The sequence below is a fragment of the Pezoporus wallicus genome, unplaced genomic scaffold (assembly GCF_028554395.1).
Source record: "Pezoporus wallicus isolate ANWC-B61680 ecotype Strahan unplaced genomic scaffold, APGP_CSIRO_Pwel_v1 contig_9758, whole genome shotgun sequence".
Taxonomy (NCBI): Eukaryota; Metazoa; Chordata; class Aves; order Psittaciformes; family Psittacidae; genus Pezoporus; species Pezoporus wallicus.
The window spans coordinates 35,793-59,119 of NW_026642525.1; the positions used below are offsets into that span (position 1 = coordinate 35,793).

At 36.9% G+C, this 23,327-nt stretch overlaps 1 protein-coding gene across 1 annotated transcript in view; it reads right to left on the reverse strand.

The window, feature by feature from the left end:
* The window catches only part of TTC33 (tetratricopeptide repeat domain 33), a 45,449-nt gene that overhangs the window by 13,458 nt on the left and 8,664 nt on the right, over window positions 1-23,327 (reverse strand). The window contains exon 3 of the mRNA XM_057430879.1: window positions 8,738-8,819. Within this exon, the coding sequence (XP_057286862.1) occupies window positions 8,738-8,819 (82 nt within the window). The remainder of the gene's footprint in view (window positions 1-8,737; window positions 8,820-23,327) is intronic.

The following is a 23,327-nucleotide window of genomic DNA, read 5'->3' on the forward strand; positions in this document are numbered from 1 at the left end:
CCTATCAAGATTAAGTGATTCTGCAAATACCAGCTAGCTTTTGCATTTATCTCTTAACATGTTTATTCTCATGAGAGAAAACAAATCTAAGTATACACTCATCTAAACGTTTTTATGCATCCCGAGTATTCAGTATTTCCTACCAGTACACAATTCCAAAACATCTACGTATTTAAGAAATCTTTTGTAGTTTTTAATTATTTTTACTGCTTTATTTACTGAACTGTGACCTCACTAATAAAAGACAATTATTCCACTTTCATCTATTTATGACTATTGTATATACTAATTTAGACAGCAGCTGTAAAAAATGCTCTTCCAGATCCTGGTGGTAATTATAGTGCTTCTACCAACTACAGCATCAGTTTCTCAAAGTTCATTGAAACAACTACACATCTGAATGTATATGTGCTTTGTCCAGCACAGGTGTTTTTTTTCTTCAATTGTTAAAAAAATGACTCAGCTATACCTGTCTAACAAAAATCCACAATCATACTTCTATTCCATAGACGACATTTAATGCAAAACATATACTTCAGTATTTACGCACACTTGAATAAAATAATAATCTTGAGTTCTGCATGACAATAAAAGACACAAGGCTTATTTTCAAGGATGCAGCTACTCTTAAATACTACTTTCACTGCATTTCAGATATTGCATATCTCATCACTAATTTAAACATACCCAGAACTGAACTCCTTGCCTCCTTCCTAAATCATCTTACTTTCGTTTATCTGTAGTGCTGTCATTATCATGACAGTATCATTCTAATTTTGTCTTCCTGTGCATAAATTTAATCTATCTTTATTTATGCCTTATATAAAGGCAAGGTTATTCCGCTATCTACAAAACTCTATTGTTGGTTTCCCTCATTCCTACATATCACACCATGGTGGACCAAAGTCCATTTGATTTAATAAAAAAAGACGCTCATTGGGTCCCTTAATTTTTCAAAGTCTTGCTCCCACTTTCTTCTGTATACAACTTGATTTTCTCCTCCCATTTTAAGAATCTATACTATTTGTCTCCTTTTGAGTAAGTTACTCTTACTTGCTCCAGTAAGTTACCCTTATTTGCTCCATTATGGCATGAGTATAATGGTCTATTTTTTTGCTTCTTACGAAGATTCCCCCAGATCTTTCATTTCAGGCCATATGCTAGAAACACTTCAGCTGATTAGGAAACTACTGTCTTTTCATTCAGATGTGTGTGTAAAACATGAATCTGGAAGCCAGTAGCACTCCCTACACCCAAGCAAGAGCAGAATTCTGGTTGCTATTTTTACCTTTGTTCAATTTTATCCCATTGTCACAATAATTTATTTTATTTAACTTTAATAGCTGGTTTGAAACAGTATTCTGTAAAAAACGGAATAAACAGAACACTACAGAACACCCCTAAGGGCTCCCTCCAAAATAAGCATGTGTTGATCAGGCTGAATTTCTTTCAAAAGAATATAGTGATCTCCTCTGTGTGGGGAGTGTTCTTTGTTGGGAGCTCTACTGTCCTTATTACAGCAAACTCCTGACCCTCTTTTAATCCTTTGTGGACTACTTCAGTACACTTGATTTTAAAATACAAGCCACCATCAGCACAAATCCAGACCTGCATCTGATTACTTAGCCTCATCGGTAACCAGTAACTGTGCAATCTCTTTTAATTCAAGCTAATTTTACATTAATTTCAATGTGGGTTTAGTGTTTGGGTTTTTTTGACAGCAGAGTTGTCACCCTTTGCTAGTTACTTCCCACAAAACATTTAAATTATTAGTAAAAACAGGAACAAGCAGGCATTATTCTGAAAAGGACACAAACCATTATAATTATAATAGAGTTCTCAGACATAGCAGTTCTTTTCTTTAAACAGATGTGTAGTTTTTAGAAAATTAATTCAGTCACATTAGGGTATTTTTCAACAACCAGACAAATAGTATGATGCTTCACAGGGCAATGTCATCACTGAAAACTCAATTTAAATCCCTCTTCCCCAACGTTTCAACTCAGATTCTTTAGATTGTCATGCACAAAAATCATCTGGTCATTTGAGTGTATGAAGATGTCAAGCTTCTCCTTATCAAAATTATGCTGGGGAAAACCATAAAAAAGACAATCCTACCAGCAAATTAGGTCATTAATCTATTTTGAAGCAAGCTGTTACAGAAAAGGAGTATTTTGTCAGAATCACCTACGGTAAATATGAGGATGTGTGTGTTAGTTTATGAACACCTTTTAAGAGCTGACACACCTCGATCCTACTCCTTTCCCGTTGCTCAAAAATAAATTTCTCAGATTAATTTCCTTTTGCCATCTTCATTAGCAGGATAGCACTGAAGTTTCACAGTTAAGTAATCTCACTTAATATTTGATTTACATTCCAACTATAGTGATAACACATCATTAGAAAATACTCTTAAAACTAATCAAAATATTCGAAAAAATCTTACAATGGACAAAAAACATCTTAAAACCCTCATGCACATACATACTAAAAATTACTGAGCTGTCTTACAAAGATGTTCAGTAGGTGGATTTTCAGAACTTACTCTATTCCAACATAGACTTACCATCATCACGTGCATTAAAACAAAGAACATATGTGTTACTATGATGACTTAGTCTAATAAACCTAGCTTAAAAAAGACCCCACTAGACTAGAATTATAACAACTCAGTGTCAAAAAAAACAATTAAACATCGCAACTGTCATCAGGAGACTGACAAAGTATTAAAAATACGGGCAGTAGAATGACCCACCCTGTCCTGGCCACAGTATTTTTGGAAGTGTTATGAACCTGAGTCAGTCCTGGTTTTAGATGAGCTCACTAGATTGAAGCTGAATCACTAGATATAGATGCATTCCAAGTCCAGTGAAACTGGAAGGAAGGACCCAATTCCTTCTTCCACCCAGAAACTCATTTCAAAACACTGATGCATAAAAATCTTCCTACCCATAAGCAGTTTACATTTATCCATGCTGTAAAGAAAAAACATTGCACCATAAAGTAATGCTTTTTGCTATGTTGCAGCAGTGGTGGCAGTTGATGTTACTTATTCACTGAGTTAAAGATTAAGGAAACTTTAGAAGAGGGGAAATGGAATGACTTGGATTGTGAGCATGATGGGTCCTGTTCAATCAGTGCATATTGAGGATGCAGGATTGTACAGAAACAAGATCCTCAGACAACAGATGACAAATATCCAAAAAGCTTACTAAATGGAGATAAACCTGACTTTCATTTATATTTACATGTTTCTGTAAACATCTATGAACAATTATATTGTGTACTTCAGGAATCCTTTCACAGTTGCACAGTGTGTTTGACAATGTTATCTGAGATCTGCAGTAGATGACTAACATGAAACCAGGGAAAAATGGAAACCCAACATGCTCCAGGTTGGGCAGAGATTCAGAGCAGCCCTGCGGAGAAGGACTTCGGGGTGTTGCTTGATGAGAAAATGAACATGAGCCAGCTTCAGTGTGTGCTCACAGCCTAGAAAGCCAACTGTATCCTGGGCTGCATCAACAGGAGTGTGACCAGCAGTTTGAAGGAGGTGATCCTGCCCCTCTGTTCTTGTGAGACCTCACTTGGAGTATTGTGTACAGTTCTGGTGTCATCAACATAAGAAGGACATGGAACTGTTGGAACAAGTCCAGAGGAGGGCCAGAGGATGATCAGGGGACTGAAGCACCTCCAGTATGAAGACAGGCTGAGGAAGTTGGGGCTGTTCAGCCTGGAGAAGAGAAGGCTGCGTGGAGACCTCATAGCAGCCTTCCAGTATCTGAACGGGGCCTAAAAGGGTGCTGGAGAGGGACTCTTCACTAGGGACTGCAGTCACAGGACAAGGGGTACACAGGGGAAGTTTAGATTGAATATAAGGAAGAAGTTCTTTACTGTGAGGGTGGTGAGGCATTGGAATGGGTTGCTCAAGGAAGCTGTGAATGCTCCATCCCTGGTGGTGTTCAAGGCCAGGTTGGAGAGAGCCTTGGGTGAGATGGTTTAATGTGAGGTGTCCCTGCCCACGGCAGGGGGGTTGGAACTAGATGATCTTGAGGTCCTTTCCAACCCTAACTATTCTATGACTCTGTGATTCTAAGTCTCCCTTCATGCAAGAAAGAGTCCCACATGGCTGGCATGCAAATGTTCATATTCTAATTCCACGAATTTTTCAAGGTCTATTCCTCCTTCTTTGCAATTCAAAGCAGCAATAAAATAATCCAGCCAATGTTTAAAAAACCTAATCTACAATAAATTTCAGTCAGTCTTACTAACTGTATGAATACAGGTAGTCTTTATACACTCGTTTGAATTGACACAATTTATCTAATACTAGAATCAACATTAGGCTGCTCTCTGGGTACTGGGAGGTTTCAATTCCTTGCGTATGTGTGTTCTGGGGTTTTTTTTTTGTTTGTTCATTTTGTGGGGGGTTTTGGGAGGTTTTTTTTGGGTGTGTTTTTGTTTGTTTCAACAAAAATATAGAAATTAACTGCTTGCATAAAGTTTACTTACCAATCATTGTTCTTTCAATGGGGGAGCCATTTAGGGTAATGGAATGGTCAAGTATATACGCTGAAACATTGTGCATGCAAAGACCTGTATTAGATGCATCCTTAACCTCTCCACACATCACAGCAATCTGTTTTTAAATGGACCAAAAAGTAGCTGAGTGCAACAGAAAACAAAATCTCATCAGTTTTTATGGGTTTCTGAAGCAGTTGAGCAATTCCACAATTCCCACATGTTTTTCTGAAAATACACTTACTGCAAGTGTCATTGACAACATTAAATGTTATTTCTGTTCTTCAGAAATACTGAAATACAGATCTTTAAGAACTTACCATAAGTATTTACCAATTCCTACTGTGTCATCAGCATATTTATCTGAGCTGCATATTAAACAACAGAGTATTTAAAATGTTACGTTTGCTGCTGAGAAAGGTAATACTGATGAATTGGAAAGCTGCTATATAACCCAACATTAGATTATCTTAATCAATGTAACAGGACATACAGATATTCAAGCCTGTGCAAAACACTCCATCCAATGTTAATTCTCAAAAGATATTACTTTGAGAGAAAACTTTTCCTCACTGAAAGAAAATTAGTATAGACCACAAAGAATCTTTGCATATTACTCAAAATCATTCTTAACATGAATGACCTCCTCAAGTGACTCACATAACAAGATATGCAGATACTCATAAGCCCAGCACTCCTCAAAACCCTTGCTGAAGTCGGTGTACAGTTCTTCCAGATCTGGAACTACCCAAAGTTTCTCATTTACCTACACAGTATTAGCTGCAGTATTTGTGCTGGTATGCTGGATTGGAATAACACAGTAAGCTCTAAGATAATATCATTTAAATACTAACCAAAATATTTTTTGAATGAATTACATATTTCTATTTTGGCAAAAACAGATTTTTACAGCTCACATCAGTGCCTTTAAAAGTATGAAGGTATCAAACTGCACATTATACTTACCAGCTTCCAGTAAGCATAAGTCATGCTGCAAAAGACATCTGTAATAATTATCTGCATGTACTAGAGAGCTGTTACCTATTTACAGATCAGACGGTTTGTTAACATGATTCAAGAAATAATTTTCTAAATGTGTATTTTTTACATAAGCTTTTCTTGTGTTCTCATTCACAGTTTAACAGAAGTGTTATGCAATACCAGAAAAGAAATTAAAAAGAAACAGTGCAGCTGCCCAGAACTACTCTTCAGGAAAGGAAGCAAGTGCATGGTGAAGCAGAGGCCTGGGTCCCTTTATTCTTTCAGCTGTCATTAATCCCCACTGGTTTCATTAGACAGGCAAAAATACTTTATAAGACGGCTCAGAGTCACACAGCTGGCTCCTCAGCTCAGCTCCAACTCACCTTTGCCATTTAGCTGAAATACACGGAATGGGGTGCCAAGTAAGCAACCACCTCTCAGTATTAAAGCACTGCAGCTGGAGCACTGATTGAAGGATGTTGTAGTGAGCATCCATTTGGGTAAGTCACTGCATCATAGCTCAGATCCTGGTAAGATAACATTATTCCCTGTTTTCCTGTTTTTTCCACTGTGAAAACATTTTAGTATTCAAATAATTTCAAATTAAATAGAGAACTTTTGGAGAGGTGGTTTAATTCCTGCATGCATGGAAGACTAGAATAAATAAGAACTACTTATTAATTTGTCCCACTGAGTATAACTGTCCTTTTCAACAGCTTTCCCTTGACTTTAAGCTACTAAAAAAAAAAAAAAAGGTAAAAATAAAAAAAAAGGATATCATTTATAAACACAAAATAAATGCTGCTTCAAAACCATCCTGTTTTAAGGAGCCAGCATAAGAGTATGTGAACCATTTTTTCACAAACTAGAAGAAATGCCGTTAGCTGATCTGTTTTATTCAAAACAGAGTTAAATATATATATATATATAATATATATAAAACACATTACAAGACTATTTTCACATCTTAACAGAATTCTTTTACTAGCGGAGTTAAAACTTAGATGTACAAGTGAACAGCTACATAAGTTAACCACATTTACAGCATCGTAGAAAGTTGCTAATTAAAACAATTATATTATTCTGTCTCTTGCAATAATGCGTAATTAAAGATTTGGAACTCCTTGACACAGCTCTGCAGATGCTAAAGGTTCACATGACAGCAGATAGCAATGAGATAAATTTGTTGAAAAAATATCTTTCAAGCACTTCAAAACACAGAGAATTCCCTGGGCCAAAACTTGCTAGAGGCAAAAGTATCGTGAGGGAAGCACTCCTGCAGGCTCATACCATTCATATGTCTTGGTGACACCCATCCACTGCTGGAAGTTGTCAGCATACTATGCTAGGCAGCTATTTCATTTAAGCCAGCATTGATGTAAAAGCATCCAAATACACGTAAATATTTAATGGAAATCTACTATATGTTTATGATGTTTTGTTACCATAAAAGTATGCAGGAGTCAAGCACCTAAATCATACAAGACATCTGTTAATTCTAGTATGCTATCTAAATAACATACAGATCTGATCCTAAGTGTGCCCAAGTTAAAAGAAAGTACAATTGCAGAATTTCCAACAGGTCTGAAAAACATGCATGAAGGTTTGTTTTTTTTTTTTATTTTCTTCTAAAGAGATATAGGCCTCCAGTTTTAGAAGTTAGGAAGAAATAATTGACTACAAATCTAACTTGGTGAAAAAATGGGGAGAATAAATGCCCACTTTTCAGCATTGTGTAGGGTATAGAATGAGAAAATAGCACTAGAAAAAATCAGCAATTTAAAGTAAAAACAATTACTGCATCTTCTTGTCAACACCATTCAAATTAACAAACTAAATCAGAAATTAACCCTTCACAGATAACCCTTCCTGTGTTAGAAGTTTTTCCTTTTTCCTTATACAGTCTATCTTGATCCCTTACATACATATGATATGTTGACAAAGAAATCCAACAATACACTTCTCCCAGAATAATTCAGGAAGAAAAACCTCTAAAGCTATAAATTATGTCTCAAACCAAATGCAAATACAAGTAAGATTTAAACCTTCTGCAGCTATGTAAAACAAACGCCTCCTTCAGCATTACTGAATTGAAATGAGCTTATGATTATTCACATAATCCCTTTGCAGTATCAAACTTTCTTCACAGACAACATGACTGCGAGTTGAGGAGGAGATGCGACAGCATCAAGGAAAAAAAGAGCAGTCACCACACCTTCGGTTTGGGGGAGGTTGGGATTTGGGTGTTTTGGTTTTTTGGGGGATGGGGTGGTGTTTTGGGCTTTTAGATGAGAAAAAAAAATTACAGAAACAACAAAGATTTTAAAACTAAGCAATATAGCAAGCTTCCTAGAAGTTACTAACACCATTTTACTTTTTATTTTGTTTTTCCTATCTTTAAAAAAAGATAATGTATTTTTCAGCCATGTCTTGAGTAGCTACCATCCTAAAAATAGTTTTTTCCCATTCTCATCTGTCTATTTGGTTGAAAGAAACCACACATTTCTTATTCTCATCTTCAATTCAAACTATTTTTATTTTTGCAGAAGAGCATTTTTAATTAATAGAGAATAACAATACGTATTTTTATATCTTTGCATACAGATGGAGACAAAAGCTTCCCAATCCAAACAAAATAATGGATCCTTGCACTTTTGCCATCTAAGCCATGCAAAGACACACTGAAATTACAAGCTGATCTCATAGCTTCAGTGAGACATTGACAGCTGCAAGCCTTTTTCCTCAGCTTTAAAATAAAGTCTCTGATGAACTGACATCATAAGTATACTCTGTTTAATGCTCTTTTCCAAAACAACTATCTATGTAACATTAAATATGAAAACAGAACAGAGCCGATCTTTTGCATACAGTATCCTTGTTTAATGTTGTCAGTATTAAACCAGCTCTTTAGAGAGAGCAGGCAGATTTTTAATGGTCAAATTTCCTGATCTATCACAGTCAAGCTCTCCTCGTTCCTCCCAATGCAATTTTCAAATACTGCAGTTGCTTCTTTCATGCTGTAACATCTTAATTCCTGTCCTAACAAAGATGTTGTTTATTGTGATTGGCTGGGATAGCAGCATTATTGTAATTCCTGATAAAAGATGCCCAGTAGGGTTGGGAAAAATGAAATACCTAAATTATTCCATATTTTATGTGCACAACCACTGCACAATTTTGCACAGTATCTGTTCACAAGCATAGTGTTTTCTGATAAAGAACTCTCAGGCTTTACCTGCGATTTCATTTCATAAAGCGTAGCATCCTCTGGAGTTAACTGCAGTGCTTCATCCCACTTCTGAATAGCCTCTTGGTACCTGTAGTAAAAATAATATTACAGTCTCACTACATTTAAAGACACTAGATATTTCATTTTATATCCCGATATCATGCCATGTGATGAAGTGCCATGGCGCCTCATTAGCATTAACAATTTTTCTAACCACTTTCCTATAAAATATGCTGAACTGTTTTAAGGAACTATCTATTTGTTCTTTTGACCAAATGGATGTTAAGCACTAATATACAACTAGCCTCAAGTGAATTTAAAAGTCAACATAGGAAATGTATGGCAAAGCAATGACTAAAAACTAGAAATTCTGAACTGAATCCAGTTCCTCTCATTGTCAAAATCACCTTTAGTTAGGCACAAAGAAATATAATCTGAACCCAACATGCCCCGCTACAGTCATAACTTAAAATTCCTTTTCAGTCTAAAAAGGCTGAAACATAGGAGTTGCCCTCCTGCATTTCTGTACTGCAAGATACTGAAGATATATGAGTAACTTTTGTATATAAATATAAGAAGAAAGCTGAAAGTAAAAACTTATTTTGAAATCATTCAACTTTGGAAAGGTACACTGTAGCTTCAGAATATGCTTCCCTTCTCTAGAAAACTGAACAAAAGAGATGAGTTGACCAAAATCAATAAAAAGCAGGTCTTTGCCTTGAACAAAGAAGTGAAACTTGGACAAATGTATACTAGTTTTGAACCATACTGAAGAACTGTAACTGCAGAGTAAGACGCAGTTACAGTAGGAGTGTAGTCTTTCAGCCCTAAAGGTGGCTTCAGATTAACAAGTCTGTGCTGTGCCACGTGTTCTCTGAATCGCTTCCAAAATCTACCTATGTTACAAAATAGAAGCCTCTACATAGTTCCATATTAATTTCACTGCAAAGGCATGAATACAACACACTGCAATTTTAATATAGTAAATTCATTTTCCCAGAATATTCATATAGAAACAGCTTTTATCTTCCCCTACTCTCCATTCTCCCTTCTCTTCCCCTTTTTTCAGTCCTCTGGCTTGTATTAATGCTTCCAGGTTTTCCAGAGCAGGGACAGGAAGACTTCAAAAGGTTCTGAACCAACTGGGAACACAAGAATAGACTGGAAAATCAATGCAACTGAAGTCAAACTCTCATTGAGATTCAGGTGCTATTAGTTTGTAATTGACACTGATAAGTATGATGTTTGAGTGCTAAGCAAAGGATGTTTCAATAACTTTTCACATTTCCTCAAAGTTTAGCCACCAGCTATGCATCTGTAATCACGGTTCATTCCCCATGTGCAGGTGTTGATACTAAAGGAAACATCACCATGTTTTCTACGTATGTCAGTAGTAACCTTAAGCTTCTTTAATCATTCGATTAGCAAGAATTACTTTTTGAGTAAGATGTTATAGTTTTGTTTGAGACGTAGCACAAACATAGAACAATAAAAGCTATTCATATATAAAGGAAATCATCAGCTCAGTTAGGCAGTTTCTTGGCCGTGCAGCAAGACACAATCTTGTGAGTGTCCTAAAAAAGTTTAGAAAAGGACAGTTTTGGAAAACGGACCAAATACAGTAACAACTATAGTAACCATAAAGGAAGGAACACTGTCATTCTGCAAACAGAAAGATAAAAGATGCATTTCAGAAATCTTTATTTTCACTTCAATGGCAGGGACATCATTGCTCCAAGCATCAGTCTGAGTGGCATAAAAACTCCTGGCCAGAACATGATACCTCTGAAGGGAGCATCAAACATAAACAAACATTGCCCCAAATCCTGGGGGAGGGTGCTGCCCATTTGTCAAAAGAATAAAGATGCGCAAAGGAAAAGAGGTTTGTCTGTCCATTCATAGAAATGTGCTACGCCTGTTCTGTGTATGAACAGTGAGTTACTCAACTGTGCTTGTGAGCTTCAGAAAGCATGATCAAAGAGAAGTGACGACACAATGCTGGAATCTCTTCCCAGGACTAAGAACACAACATGAGAGGTGGGGAGAAGGAAGATGCTGCAGGTACATCCTGAATCACCTGCTCAAAGAGACTGGCTACTGACAACCAGTTTACAGTGGAGATATGTGCATGGCTGTGAAATACTCATCTTTCCAGCACACATATTTCTTTAAGAACGAAGTCTGATAAAACATGAGTGTTCTATGCTTTTAAATACTCAGGAAAAAAAGATGTTTCATTGTTGTTTCATGAAAAACTAAGGACAGCATTCTTTTTAGGAGAACTGAGCCCTGATACTTGCTTCAGTAATGCACATTCACAAAGAAAGTCCTTTCTCTAAAGATAATCAGATTCAAAGAATCTTCTACCTCTTTCTTTTGAAGGAAAAGATTATATACTATACTTAATATCAAGCACCCTACCAAAAAAGCTGCCTGGGGATATAAGATACAACCATAAAGTCAACGTTCCAATAAATGTTTTATGAAAAAAATAAACCTTGCCTGAAATAAGAAATGAGTTAGCACAGGGGTAGTGTTCTAAAATAAGTAATAGATCATTTTACTGTCTCTCAGTATCTTTCTTGGAGCTGGACTGTACAAAACCTTTACCATTACAGGAGGGAGAACTAGTTTTGAAAACTTCAATATAAATATGATATATGCTTTGGGTTCAATTAATAAAAATTCAATGAGCTTTAATGAGCATTTGCTATTCCCATTTCTTTTTTCAGCAAATAAATAAGCTCACATACAGTTGAGTGACTAGCAGCTAACAAATTGTATGCATAAGCTGAGCTACAAAAACTGCCATGTCATGGCTGGCAAAAGTGAAGTAACAAATTTTAGCTTAATGCTGTTCTACTGAGGTCTACCTGAACTTCTTCCCATATGCCTGATACGGAAAGAGAGCACACATGATCAGAGCACATGCTATGGCACAGCTGATGCACAGTAACATGCACCTGAATCTTACATCCTTTCAGAAAAAAGAGATATGAAACGCAGCACTTAAAAAAAAAAAAAAAAAAAAAATCAAACTTTTGTCAAAAAGACAGAAATAAGAATGAGACCCAAAGTCACAGATCCATCCACTGGTGATGCTATAAATCTTCTTCAGAAACCCCTGATATTTATCAAAGTGGAAATTAATGCCAAGCATCAGTTGGCGGGGGCCTACTAGCTGGAAAGCAGCTTTGCAGATAAAACATCTAAGGGTCCTGAGGGACAGCAACTTGACTATGAGCCAGCATGTGCCCTAGCAACAGAGAAGCCAAACATATCCTGGGCTGCCTTAGCATTGCCAGCAGACAGAGAGGTGATCTACCTCAGCTCTGGTGAGACCTCATCTGGAGCACTGGGTCCAGTTCTGGGCTGCACACTATGACAGACAATGAACATACAGAAGTGAGTCTAGCAATGGGCCACAGAGATGATTAAGGGTTTCGGAGCATCTGTCGTATAAGGAGAGGTTGAGAGAAATGGGACTATGCAGCCTGGAAAAGGGAAGGCTCCAGGAGGATCTTATCGAAGCGTAAAAATACCCAATTCAGAAGTGGGCACGGAATAAAAAGGATGGAATCAGGTTCTTCTCAGTCATGGCCAGTGACAGGACAAGTAGCAACAGGCACAAACTGAAGCATAGGGAATTCCAATTTAAACATATCTCAACTGTTGGAGATACCCAAAACTCAACTGACAACATCCTGAGCAACTCCTAGTTGACCTTGCTTTGACCAGGAGCTGGAGTAGAAAATCTCTTAAGGCTCCTTAGGATTATATGATGCTACATCAGCAACCTTAGTGATACATGATTTAAGATGAGATAAGATTATCTCTTGGCTAAATGAACACAAATATTAAGCAAAATATGATCTTGCAACAAATAGACCCATTAATTTTTAGATGTCATGGGCTACTATGAAAATTGATCTAATGTAGCAGTAAATAAGTCACAGAATATTAATAGTGGGCATACAGATTTTATAGAGTATCAAATTAAGATTTCCAGCAAAAGTAGGAACCTGACTTGTATATACATTGTAACTAAGCAACAAAACTCCAGTAATATAAAGCATTTTTAAATCACTATCATATTTGGAAGTACTGAGTTACTATTTATGTGAGTACAGCGATACAGCATATTTAATTTTATTTACCCACAGTCATTTCAGTAAAATAATGCACCTCATTATGAAAAAAAAAATGCAACTATAACTAAAACTTAATTATAAATTTCTTTATTGCAGTGCCATAAAAAGAAATTAATTACTGAGAACTGGATACATGTGGGATGGCTTCAGTGTACAAGACTTGATGGATCTTGCCAATTTTTATTTAACAGTATATGAAATCTCACAGCTGCCCTAAAGTACTGAAACTGCTCTCTTCAGACATGCTACTGACCATCTGGGAGCTATAGAGACTTGGCACATTTTTCTACAGCTTGCTAAACTTTTGAAACAAACATCTCATGCTTACACTCCAATTTTCAAGACCACTTCTGGGAAAACAGGATCTCTTGAACTCTTGAACAAAATCATTAAAACAAGCTCATATTTCCATAAAAAATATTTTATTGGAGGCTTTTGGTTAAAAAAAAAAAAAAGCAAAGCAAATCCTGTTCATGTTATACAGAGGTCAGTTTTTTAATCTCATATATATATATATATATATATATATAAAATGCTAAAAACTATCACTGCAGATCACACAGGATTTAGAATCTTTTAACTTTACTCCAACAGGCTTGCCACAGTTGATGCTTCAGGAACAGGGCATGCTCAGAGTGACACTGAAAATATCTGAAGATATACTGAAGAGATGAGATGGTATCAAGTCAGGTAAAATGAGACAGGCCTGCAGGAGAGAGGCAGAGCACAGACATACAGATTCAGTAGAAAGGATGAGGCAACATAACTACTGGGAATTCTTAGAGGCCTGGAGTGACACTCCTGCAAACAGATGAGGAGGACTCAGTTAGAGCTAAAGAAGGGAAAATGAACATTTAAAAAAAAAACAAAAAACAAAACCATGTTTAACTGTCAAATCCTCGTACCATAAAGGATGAATGTGAACTGTCTGTGGCCATCAGAAACACAAGCTAGAAGAATTTTAATGTAGCGTAGGGTCAAATTCACACTTTGGTGAAAGACAGAGAAAAAGAATGCTAGTCAGTAATTATACAGAGTACATACCAAGGAAAGCAAAATTAAAAGCAAAGCAGAAACTGTTTACAGGAACAGACTTCCCTTTTTAAAACACAAAAATGATGAAGTGCTGGACCATGGGAGAAAAGATTCAAAAGAACAGGTGAAGAAGGAAGCTAAAAAGACTAAAGGAGAATGAAAGGAACATTCAACATTTTTCAGCCACATATGTAAATATAGACACTTTTTATCATTGCATCTATTAGACAAATACAGTTTTGAAACTACTTTTGACAAAGAAAAGGTATGAATCCAGTACTGGGGAGAAATGATCTCTAAGAGAAACAAAAGCCACAAAATCAGGATTGTGGTACTGTCTTGGACAGAAACATCCTCTCTCATGTGGAACAACATTTAATTTCCTCACATAAAATATGAAAAACTAATCACACACTACTACTTCACAGTTCTTTTATTGAGACCCAGGAATGCAATATATTGCTGGAAATTCTAACAACAAATGACAGTGAAGTAATGCAACAGAGTACTAGGTAATGATGGGGAGTGAATAGGATAGGATGCTGCCTATACTCAAGTCTCCATAAGGCATCTTTCACAAATACATTTTATACTGAATTGTGGGCAACAGCCCTGCTGCCTTTAACTTATTTTATACCCTTCTTTACAATCTGGTGAATCACTGACTGATTCATAAAATATCTCAAGTTGGAAGGGACCCATAAGGATCACAGTCCAACCCCCTGCTCCTTGCAGGACCAGATAAAACTAAACCATATGACTAAGAGCATTGTCCAGATGCACCTTCAACTCTGACAGGCTTGGTGCCGTGATCACCTCCCTGGGGAGCCTGTTCCAGTGACCAACTACCCACCCCATTCAGATACTGCACTTACCTGTAAGGAGACAAGAAAATCTGCAACAAATCCAGCTGCCATTTCATTACTTAAGCAGTAAGAACAGACCTCCATAACCTTACAAGCTCTCAAAAGACACATAATTGTACAGTTTCAGTAAAATCAATTCCCTACTTTAATATCTTAAACAAAAACTGCAAATATATTACTAATATAAATAGAGTATCAGATACTGCAATAGTCATATTTTAAGTAATCAGAGGTAAGTGATGTATTTTTATTGCTGATATTAAATTTTAAGTACAAAGCTTTAGTTCCTCAAAACAGTTTCAAAAGTAGTTCCTGTGAAAGCAGCAGGAAGAAAAATGCAGAAGAAAGCCTGTTCTGCTGCATTTGAAGCAATCTTGAGTTCATATTCTGGTCTTGAGAATTACTTGATCAGATAGCCTTTAGAAAAATAGTAGCAGAGCTGTAATTATAGGTACCATCTGTTTTCTTCTTAGTTGAGTAGGCATTTAATCCTTTATATCTTTTAATTATTTGTCCACAGATGACTGACAGCTCTGTCATTCTTACCTCATGTTATGATCCTCCTGGTTCTCAGAAATCAGCCACAGAAACTCAGTCAAGAACTCAAAAGCTGTAACAGCATCAAAAAAAGTTTCTGAAATTTAGATTCCAGTATTCCTCTACCTTTCCCAAAATCACTTATTGGAATAATATGATGCTCCAGAGGTGGGTATTAAGGGGGCAAAACATTTTGGGAGAGATGATACACAAAAAAGCAGGGGTGCTCACATTCTATTCTGAGCAGTTCCATTTCATCTAGTTGACATGCTCTTGTTATCTGTACTAAATAATGCAATTTCCCTTCATTTTCTTTCCCTCTATTACTTTTGGCCTCTTTACAGTATTTGCTGATGTCAACATCACAGAGTAATAATGACAAGTTATATAGAAAAGCAGACAGAAAGAGATAAAGACAGAGGGAACATGTAACCCTCTATGGCATTTTAAAGAGACTTAAACAGCAAATTTAATTCATTTTTCATGAAAGTACCAATAAGTTAAATAAGAAAGTACCCTATAAAATACCCATGAAACAATTTGAAAGGATTGATGTAAAACTACTAGAAAGCAGCAATGCAAATACTAGTCAGCAAAAAACATCGTCACCTGAAATAAGTGGCATATTGATGTGTAATAAAAGGAAGATTCTACCTACAAGGACATATATGTACATATATGCAGATTATTCAATGTCATCATCCAAAACTGATTCCAGGAAGGAAAGTATCAGACATTTATAAATCCCAAGAGGACTAACATGTAAATCATACACAGAAAAGTGGCAAGAAGAATGGGAACCCTCACTGCCAGCACTGCAGAGACAGGGAGTGGTAAGCCTCAGTCACATTAAGCAAAAAAGTTCTGTAAAGGTACAGATGAGGCAAGTTTGTGCTTCAATTTCTGTGACAGAGCTAGTTAGTTCCTTCCAATACTGTTATGTTTCTACAAATAAGCAACTTATAAGGCCACATCGGGAGTACTGTGTCCAGTTCTGGGCTCCTCATACAAGAAAGACAAGGAGATGGTCGAGCAGAGGGCCACAGGGATGATCAGAGGTCTGGAGCACCTCTCCTATGAGGAGAGGCTGCAGGAACTGGCCTGGTTGGTCTAGAGAAGAGTAGACTGAGAGGAGATCTCATCAATGCAGATCAATGTGTCAAAGGCAGGTGCCAGGAGGATGGTGCCAGACTCTCTTCAGTGGTGCCCAGCAACAGGAAGAGGAGCAATGGCTGTAAACTAAAACACAGGAAGTCTCACCTCAACACAAGGAAGAGTTTTACGTTGAGGGTGGCAGAGCACTGGAGCAGGCTGCCCAAGGGGGTTGTGGAGCCATTCAAAACCCGCCTGAACACGTTGCCGTATAACCTGCTCAAGGTTATACATTGGCAGGGGGTTGGACTAGATGATCTCCAGATGTCCCTTCCAATCCTAATGATTCTGTGAACTTTAGAAGAACCAGTAGATTCAGACTGATAACTTTTGCTGGCAGTGTGATTTTGCATACACACGGTAGTGCCTATCAAAAGAGAGTAACAGCAAGAACTGTTTGAACTATCTCCTTAATATTTCCTATAGCACAGCATGAGATGCAAAATAAAACATTAAACATTCAACAGAAGATTAATATTTCACATGGTTTTATCTACATTAATTACTGGATGGGAATACTTAAGCCATTTAGTCCACACTACCCTGTGCTTCTGAAGCCTAACTTCCAAAATTAACTCTTCCTCTAATTTTATGACTCAAATCCTATGCTCTACCTAGCAGGGATCATCTACAAAGAGTATTTTGAGTTCTGAAGTATGCCCTTCCCATTAAACTACCCACAGATTTACAACTCACTTTCAGAAAAGTAACCAGGACAACAGACACTAGCTTGTTGCCATATTCCACATAGCTGCAATGCATCTGTGAATTGTAAGATCCCCTCTTCTGAGTCAAAAAAATATGGAAGCCATCAAAGACTGATAAAGGATGAGTGTCTCAATGATAAAAATACGTCCTTTAACATTTATAATTTACTATCTTCCCTCTTTAAACATCAAATTGATCCCACTGATTAAGTATAATTAAGTCTGAATTGTAAAAGCCTTCTCGCTCTACAAATTCTTTTCCTAGACTTAACAAAAGCTACCCTCAACAAACTCTAGCAGCATCAGTGTAATTTCTTTAGACTGAGAAATGCACTCAACTTGGTGGATTTTTTTCCAGTTTTGCTTGTTATTTAAAATTTCTCTCAATCTCAATTTATTAGCAAAATATGATGACTGAAACTACATAACTTTGTCACTCTCACGATTATTTAAAATATACTAAAAAAAAATATAATTTACCCAGAGAAAAAAAGCTACGTTAAAGATTTCTCCCATACTTATGCAATACTCCCTGTAATAGCTGTTTACACTAGCAATTTATATACGACTTCCTAAGATTTTATGACAGCAATTTATTCTGGAAATCAATTAGGACATTTTAATCATAGAATGGTTTGAGTCAGAAGGGACAATAAAGCTAACCTAGTTCCAACCCCACTAGACAAAGTTGCTCAAAGCCCCATCCAGCCTTTCCTCGAATGATAGCGTTCACAATTCTAATTTTAGCATTCATTTCTTTCATTTTGTATGTCAATGAATTTTTTTTCTAGTATTGCTTGGAATTCATTTCTCACTTTGAATCCCACAAACGAAACCAGCTACTAAAACAATTTCTGAAATCTCGTTCATGCAATTCCACCCTCAACACAGAAGCATTGGAGCTCTTCTACATTTTTGAAAGGCAAATACAAATGTCTTAATATAAAGTTGTAGAGTCATTCTAAGTGAGTCCTTGTAAGTCATTCTGCACTCTTCCACCTCAGTTTACTTCCTAGCCCCTAGGGGGGCTATAAAATCTTTTGCTTCTTAAACCAAGTTAACATAACCAGGTTATGACATTAGTTTGTTTTAAAACACTAAGCAGCTCCCCAGTGTAATTCTCCATTTGGCTGCATGAACACAAAGAACAGATCTTTACTCAGGCAGTGATGACACTGCTATGTTGTAATGGCTTCACATGATAGCTAAACTTTTAACACCTCAAATATATGTCTGGAAGTTGGAGAACTTCACCGTCCTTACTTTATTAAACAAGAGTTGTGATAGTCATGAAACTGAATGCATTATAAAAAACAGGCATTTTTAGCAAATAGCTTCCTACCACCTTCACACTGAGAACTCTACGTATTTTTTTTCCAATCTGGCAGTGATGGAAAGATGGTCTAGCAACAGCTGGCTAAACCAGAATTTTCTATACTGGAAAATTTTTATTTCAATCTCAACTTACTATCTTATCACCCAGAATGCTTTACACAAACCTTTTATTTATTAGATCCCTATTTAAGTCCTTCTTGAAGTCTCAAATATTAATCATACTCAGATCAGAAGTGGTCTTTGAAGACTGAAAGCTGAAATACAGTTCTATTTTAGAACATGCAATACTTCAAATAAATGTCCAGGAAAATAAGTTATGTGTGACAAATACCAAGCAATGTTAACCTTTCGACAAACAAGAGTTTCACTGACAGACTAAAGACAATTAGAAACCTCTATGTCAACATACAAATTCACTAAGGATGAATTTATGATCATCACAAAAGCTGATTGCCACAAAAAGGAAAGCTTGTACTAAAGCTTCTAGACAGACTCAACTTCCTAAAGAGAATTGTAAGCTGTAGAACTCCTCACAGTAAGTTTATCCTATTTAACAAGTGTCTCCATTTTTAACAGTAAAATAGGCATGTGGAGCCAGCTGAATACAAACCATTGTCCATTGCCAACATCTCTTATCCAAAGAATTAAGTTTACAAAAGAAAAAAATCTTCAACTATCATCTGCACTTTATCTTAACTGTCATTTCTTAATTTTTGCAGAAGACAAAAAGCATAAGCCACGGTCTATTATATCGGACTTCTATTGCAGCTGACAGGTCAAAGATAAACCAAGCAATGTTTTTATAATTTGCAATTTAATTTCTAGAGTCAGTGAAACTCCCGAGACTGGTGTGAAAACATGACCAATACACTTGTAAGAATGGGAGCCTGTAAAAATTATCAGTTTGAGCTGGCTTCCAAATCAGCAAACTTCCATTCTCCACAAAAACAAAATTTCTCTAAGTTTTTTTCAGGGAGTAAGAAAGAGGGGAAGGATGCATTATCTCTGTCACTATATGGTATTACTCTAGCAGGTAGAAAGGTATGGGTTTTTTGCCTAAAAGCTTTGACTTCTGGTACTTAAACACCCTGTTAGAAAACTGAGAATGATATTATAAATCTCATGATTCTTGAGATTGGGATGGATGCATGGTCACCCAAATCACTGTACTAAGAAAAATGTACAGGGTCTGTCACCTCTTTCTTATAGGTCAATTTACCAAAAATACTTGACAGTATATGTTAACAATTTTGACATGTTATGACTCTCTCTGCACCTGCACCTCCTAAAAAATGTGTACTTCAGTTATATACTGCTAAAATTAGAGAACATAACTGCTCTGCATTTAACACAGTAGCCCAGTCACTTACTAGCCAAGTAATTTGTTGAAGGCCCACTCACTCAAAGTGGGAGAAGAATTAGACTCATTCTGAAGGCAGTGAACATATAGAAAGTGTAAAACCAGAAATGTCTGGCCTGAGAATTAAAACACATTCACAGACATCTATTTCAAATTTTAAGTGCAGTACAGTAACCACAACACACAGGCAGCAACTAGAAAACACCACCACATGAACGAAAGAACTGGCCTCCCCTTGCTTTTGGCCACTGTCTTGGGTTCAGCAGTAGCAGTCATTTTTCTCCTTCTTAGTTGCTGGTGAAGTGCTGTGTTTTTGACTTTCGGCCTGGGAACAGCGCTGATAACACCAGTGCTTTTAGTTGCTGCTCAGTAATGTTTACTCTCACCAAGGACTTTCTGAGTCTCATGCTCTGCCAGGGAGGAGGGGAAGCCAGGAGGAAGCAGACAGGACACTTGACCCAAACTAGCCAAAGAGGTATTCTATGCCACAGCACGTCATGCCCAGTACAGAAACTGGGGGCAGTTAGCCAGTAGAGTTATATCACTGCTCGGGTCGGGCTGGGTATCGGTGAGCAGTTGTATTCTCTTCCCTTTTTATTTCCCTTATCATTATTATTATTGGTGGTAGCAGTAGTAGTTTGTGTTATACCTTAGTTACTGGACTGTTCTTACCTCAACCCGTGGGAGTTACATTCTTTTGATTCTCCTCCCTATCCCTCTGGAAGCGGGGCGGGAGAGGAAGGGGGATAGTGAGCAAGCAGTTCCATGGTTCTGAGTTACTGGCTGGGCTTAAACCACAATAGCCACTTACTCTAACACCTATTTTCCCGTCTATTTTAGCAAACACGTTTGTGAAACAAATCAGAGTCAGCAACCTGAAGAAGGCTATCTTCCAGCCAGGCTTCTTCTCTAGTCCAGCGACAAATTAGTATTCGAAGGTGGCTCCCCACAGGGTAAAACAAAAAAACATGGGACTCTGCAAAGGGTTGGAATGAGAGGGCAAGAGAGCTGGATGACATCAACCCTGACTAAAATCAGCTTAACCAGTGATGGAACTGCAACCTTTGACTAGATACCTGACTTGTAAACAACCACAGCTAGGTAGCATCTACACAAGCCCTTGCTTTCAAATAACTCATCCCTGATACAATTTAACAATTGTCTACAAAATTATTAAATCATTAACTCCCATGCAAATAACTGAACAGGAAAAAGAGCAGTAAGGAAAATCAAGAACCAAAATAAATTATTTTTCCATTAATATGATGACCACATGTTAGTGTACAAGACCCTTACAAGTCATTTTTCTTGTGGTAGTACAGTATGTTATGAAGTCATCTCTTAAACAATTAGAAGTCAAGTATTTCCACAAATTAAAAAAGAACATGTATCAGTCTTGCTCTTCTTCAGCTGCTATTTAGACTAACCCTTCAAAAGACCTGGCTGAACATGACATTGTTCTTAAAGAATTTTTATTCTGAGCCTTTACTACCAAGCATCCTTTGCAGTTTAAGGGTACTCTTATGCCATATGATGTGGAGGACACCATGTAGGGAACTAGAAAACAAGTTGACACACGCATAGATCTTTGCGGCAAAACACATTGACATAGCCTACTTCTTTTGAAAACTCCTGAAATAAATGCTGATGAGCAATTATGATCTCTTAAATTCAGTACATGTTAATTTTAGAAGACATGGGCAACAGGTACGCAACAGGTTCAATGAGGATCATGCAAGGTGAACGGAATTACTCTTTCAAAAATCAAACTCCATGCATGATAAAGACAATTAAAACAAAGCAGGGGGGGACGGAAGCAACAGTAACTAGGGGATTTTTAAGAGCAACTGGCAAAGGTATTAAATAAGGACATAACTTTATTTTTTTTCCCCTGCAGTGTCCCCTATATGAAAAAAAATAGTATTCTAAAAAAAAAAAAACCCAAACAAAAAAAAACAAACCCGCAAAAAAAACCACCACCAAACAAAAAACCTAAATACAAAAGGTTTTTTATTCAAGTAAAAGCAACTAGGTGTACTTAACAGTAGAATTTATGGGAAAAATCTCCTAGCTCAAGTCAGAAAGATGTTCATTAACCTGCTAGAGTTTTTTGTATTGTATACCTGAATCTCTGGCCACCATCTACCAATACAGACCTGCTAGCAGAAACTGGTTTCTACAGGCTAGCGAGTGATAGTTTTGTTGCCACTTTGTCTAGCATTTCAAAAGATGGCCCCTGTCGCAGCCAGTTTACAGCAGTAATATGCAGCAGGACAAAAGGATTGAAGACAGTTTCAGAGATCAGTTCTGAAAACAGGCCAGCTGTAAGAGAAACTTTTGATAGAGCACTTCATCTCAACAGAACACTTAGAGGAAATGAAAATGCACCAGGTGCACTTTGGTGTATATGCTTATTATCCCTCATATGCAGTAAAAAGTTTTAAGTGATGCTGAGGAAAAATATCTCCAAGGCTGCATGGCATACACACATCAGAGTCAAAGAAAACCACATAATGTCTACAAGAATAAAGCAGAAAAGGTAAAGAGAGTTAATTCTCTACTTGTGTATAATTTACAAGGCTAGACATATGCCAGTACACGTGCTTTCACCTGCTTTCACCTATTTTTTAATTTTTCAAGCACAGCCATGATGAGCGATTAAAAATTAAATGTAAAATATTGGTGTAAAAAAAATTAAAAATTGGATACGGTTATTTGCAGTCCATTACATTTTGAAGTTCCTGGTAGAACCTTAAATAGTACTACAGAGTTACTCTGGGATTAGATGCAAGTATTTTATTTGGTCATAAACAAAAGCTGTCTGTTTGGTCATAAATAGAAGCATTATATGCCGCTAGCAATGTAGAAATTTAGAAACAGTCAATTCTTGTCCTATTGATTACTCAGAAGTACATACAGATCTTTTTTATGAAATGTAAAAATTAGAGGCAAGCATCCATTATTTTCAAGTAACTTCACATGCATTAGGGGGCAGAAGAACATAATTGTCAGGCCTGACTCCTCAATTTGGAGATATTATTAGATACATACAAATTAAAATATACAGATGAAACTTTTACTTAAGAATAATTCTTTCTTATGCTTCAATTGCAGCAACATACATATTTAGAGTTCTAAGTAAACAGACACATTTTCAAAGAGTTCATTTAAAAAACACTACATAGCACACGTCCAGTGAATACAAGAGCTTTTCACTTATAGAGCCCTGTAGATTATATTTCATGCACAGAAGGACTAGACTCTACACTTAAATCAAAAGACAGATAACAAATTATCCTTCACCTCCAACAGATACCAGCAGACAAACCCGAGTCATGCACAAAAGTTTAGGCAACTAACCTGAAGCATTCACACTAAGACCAGTCACCTTGTAGCCTCATGGGCTGTATCTGCACTATCAGATGCACTAGCCCAGGAACATTCCCAGACATG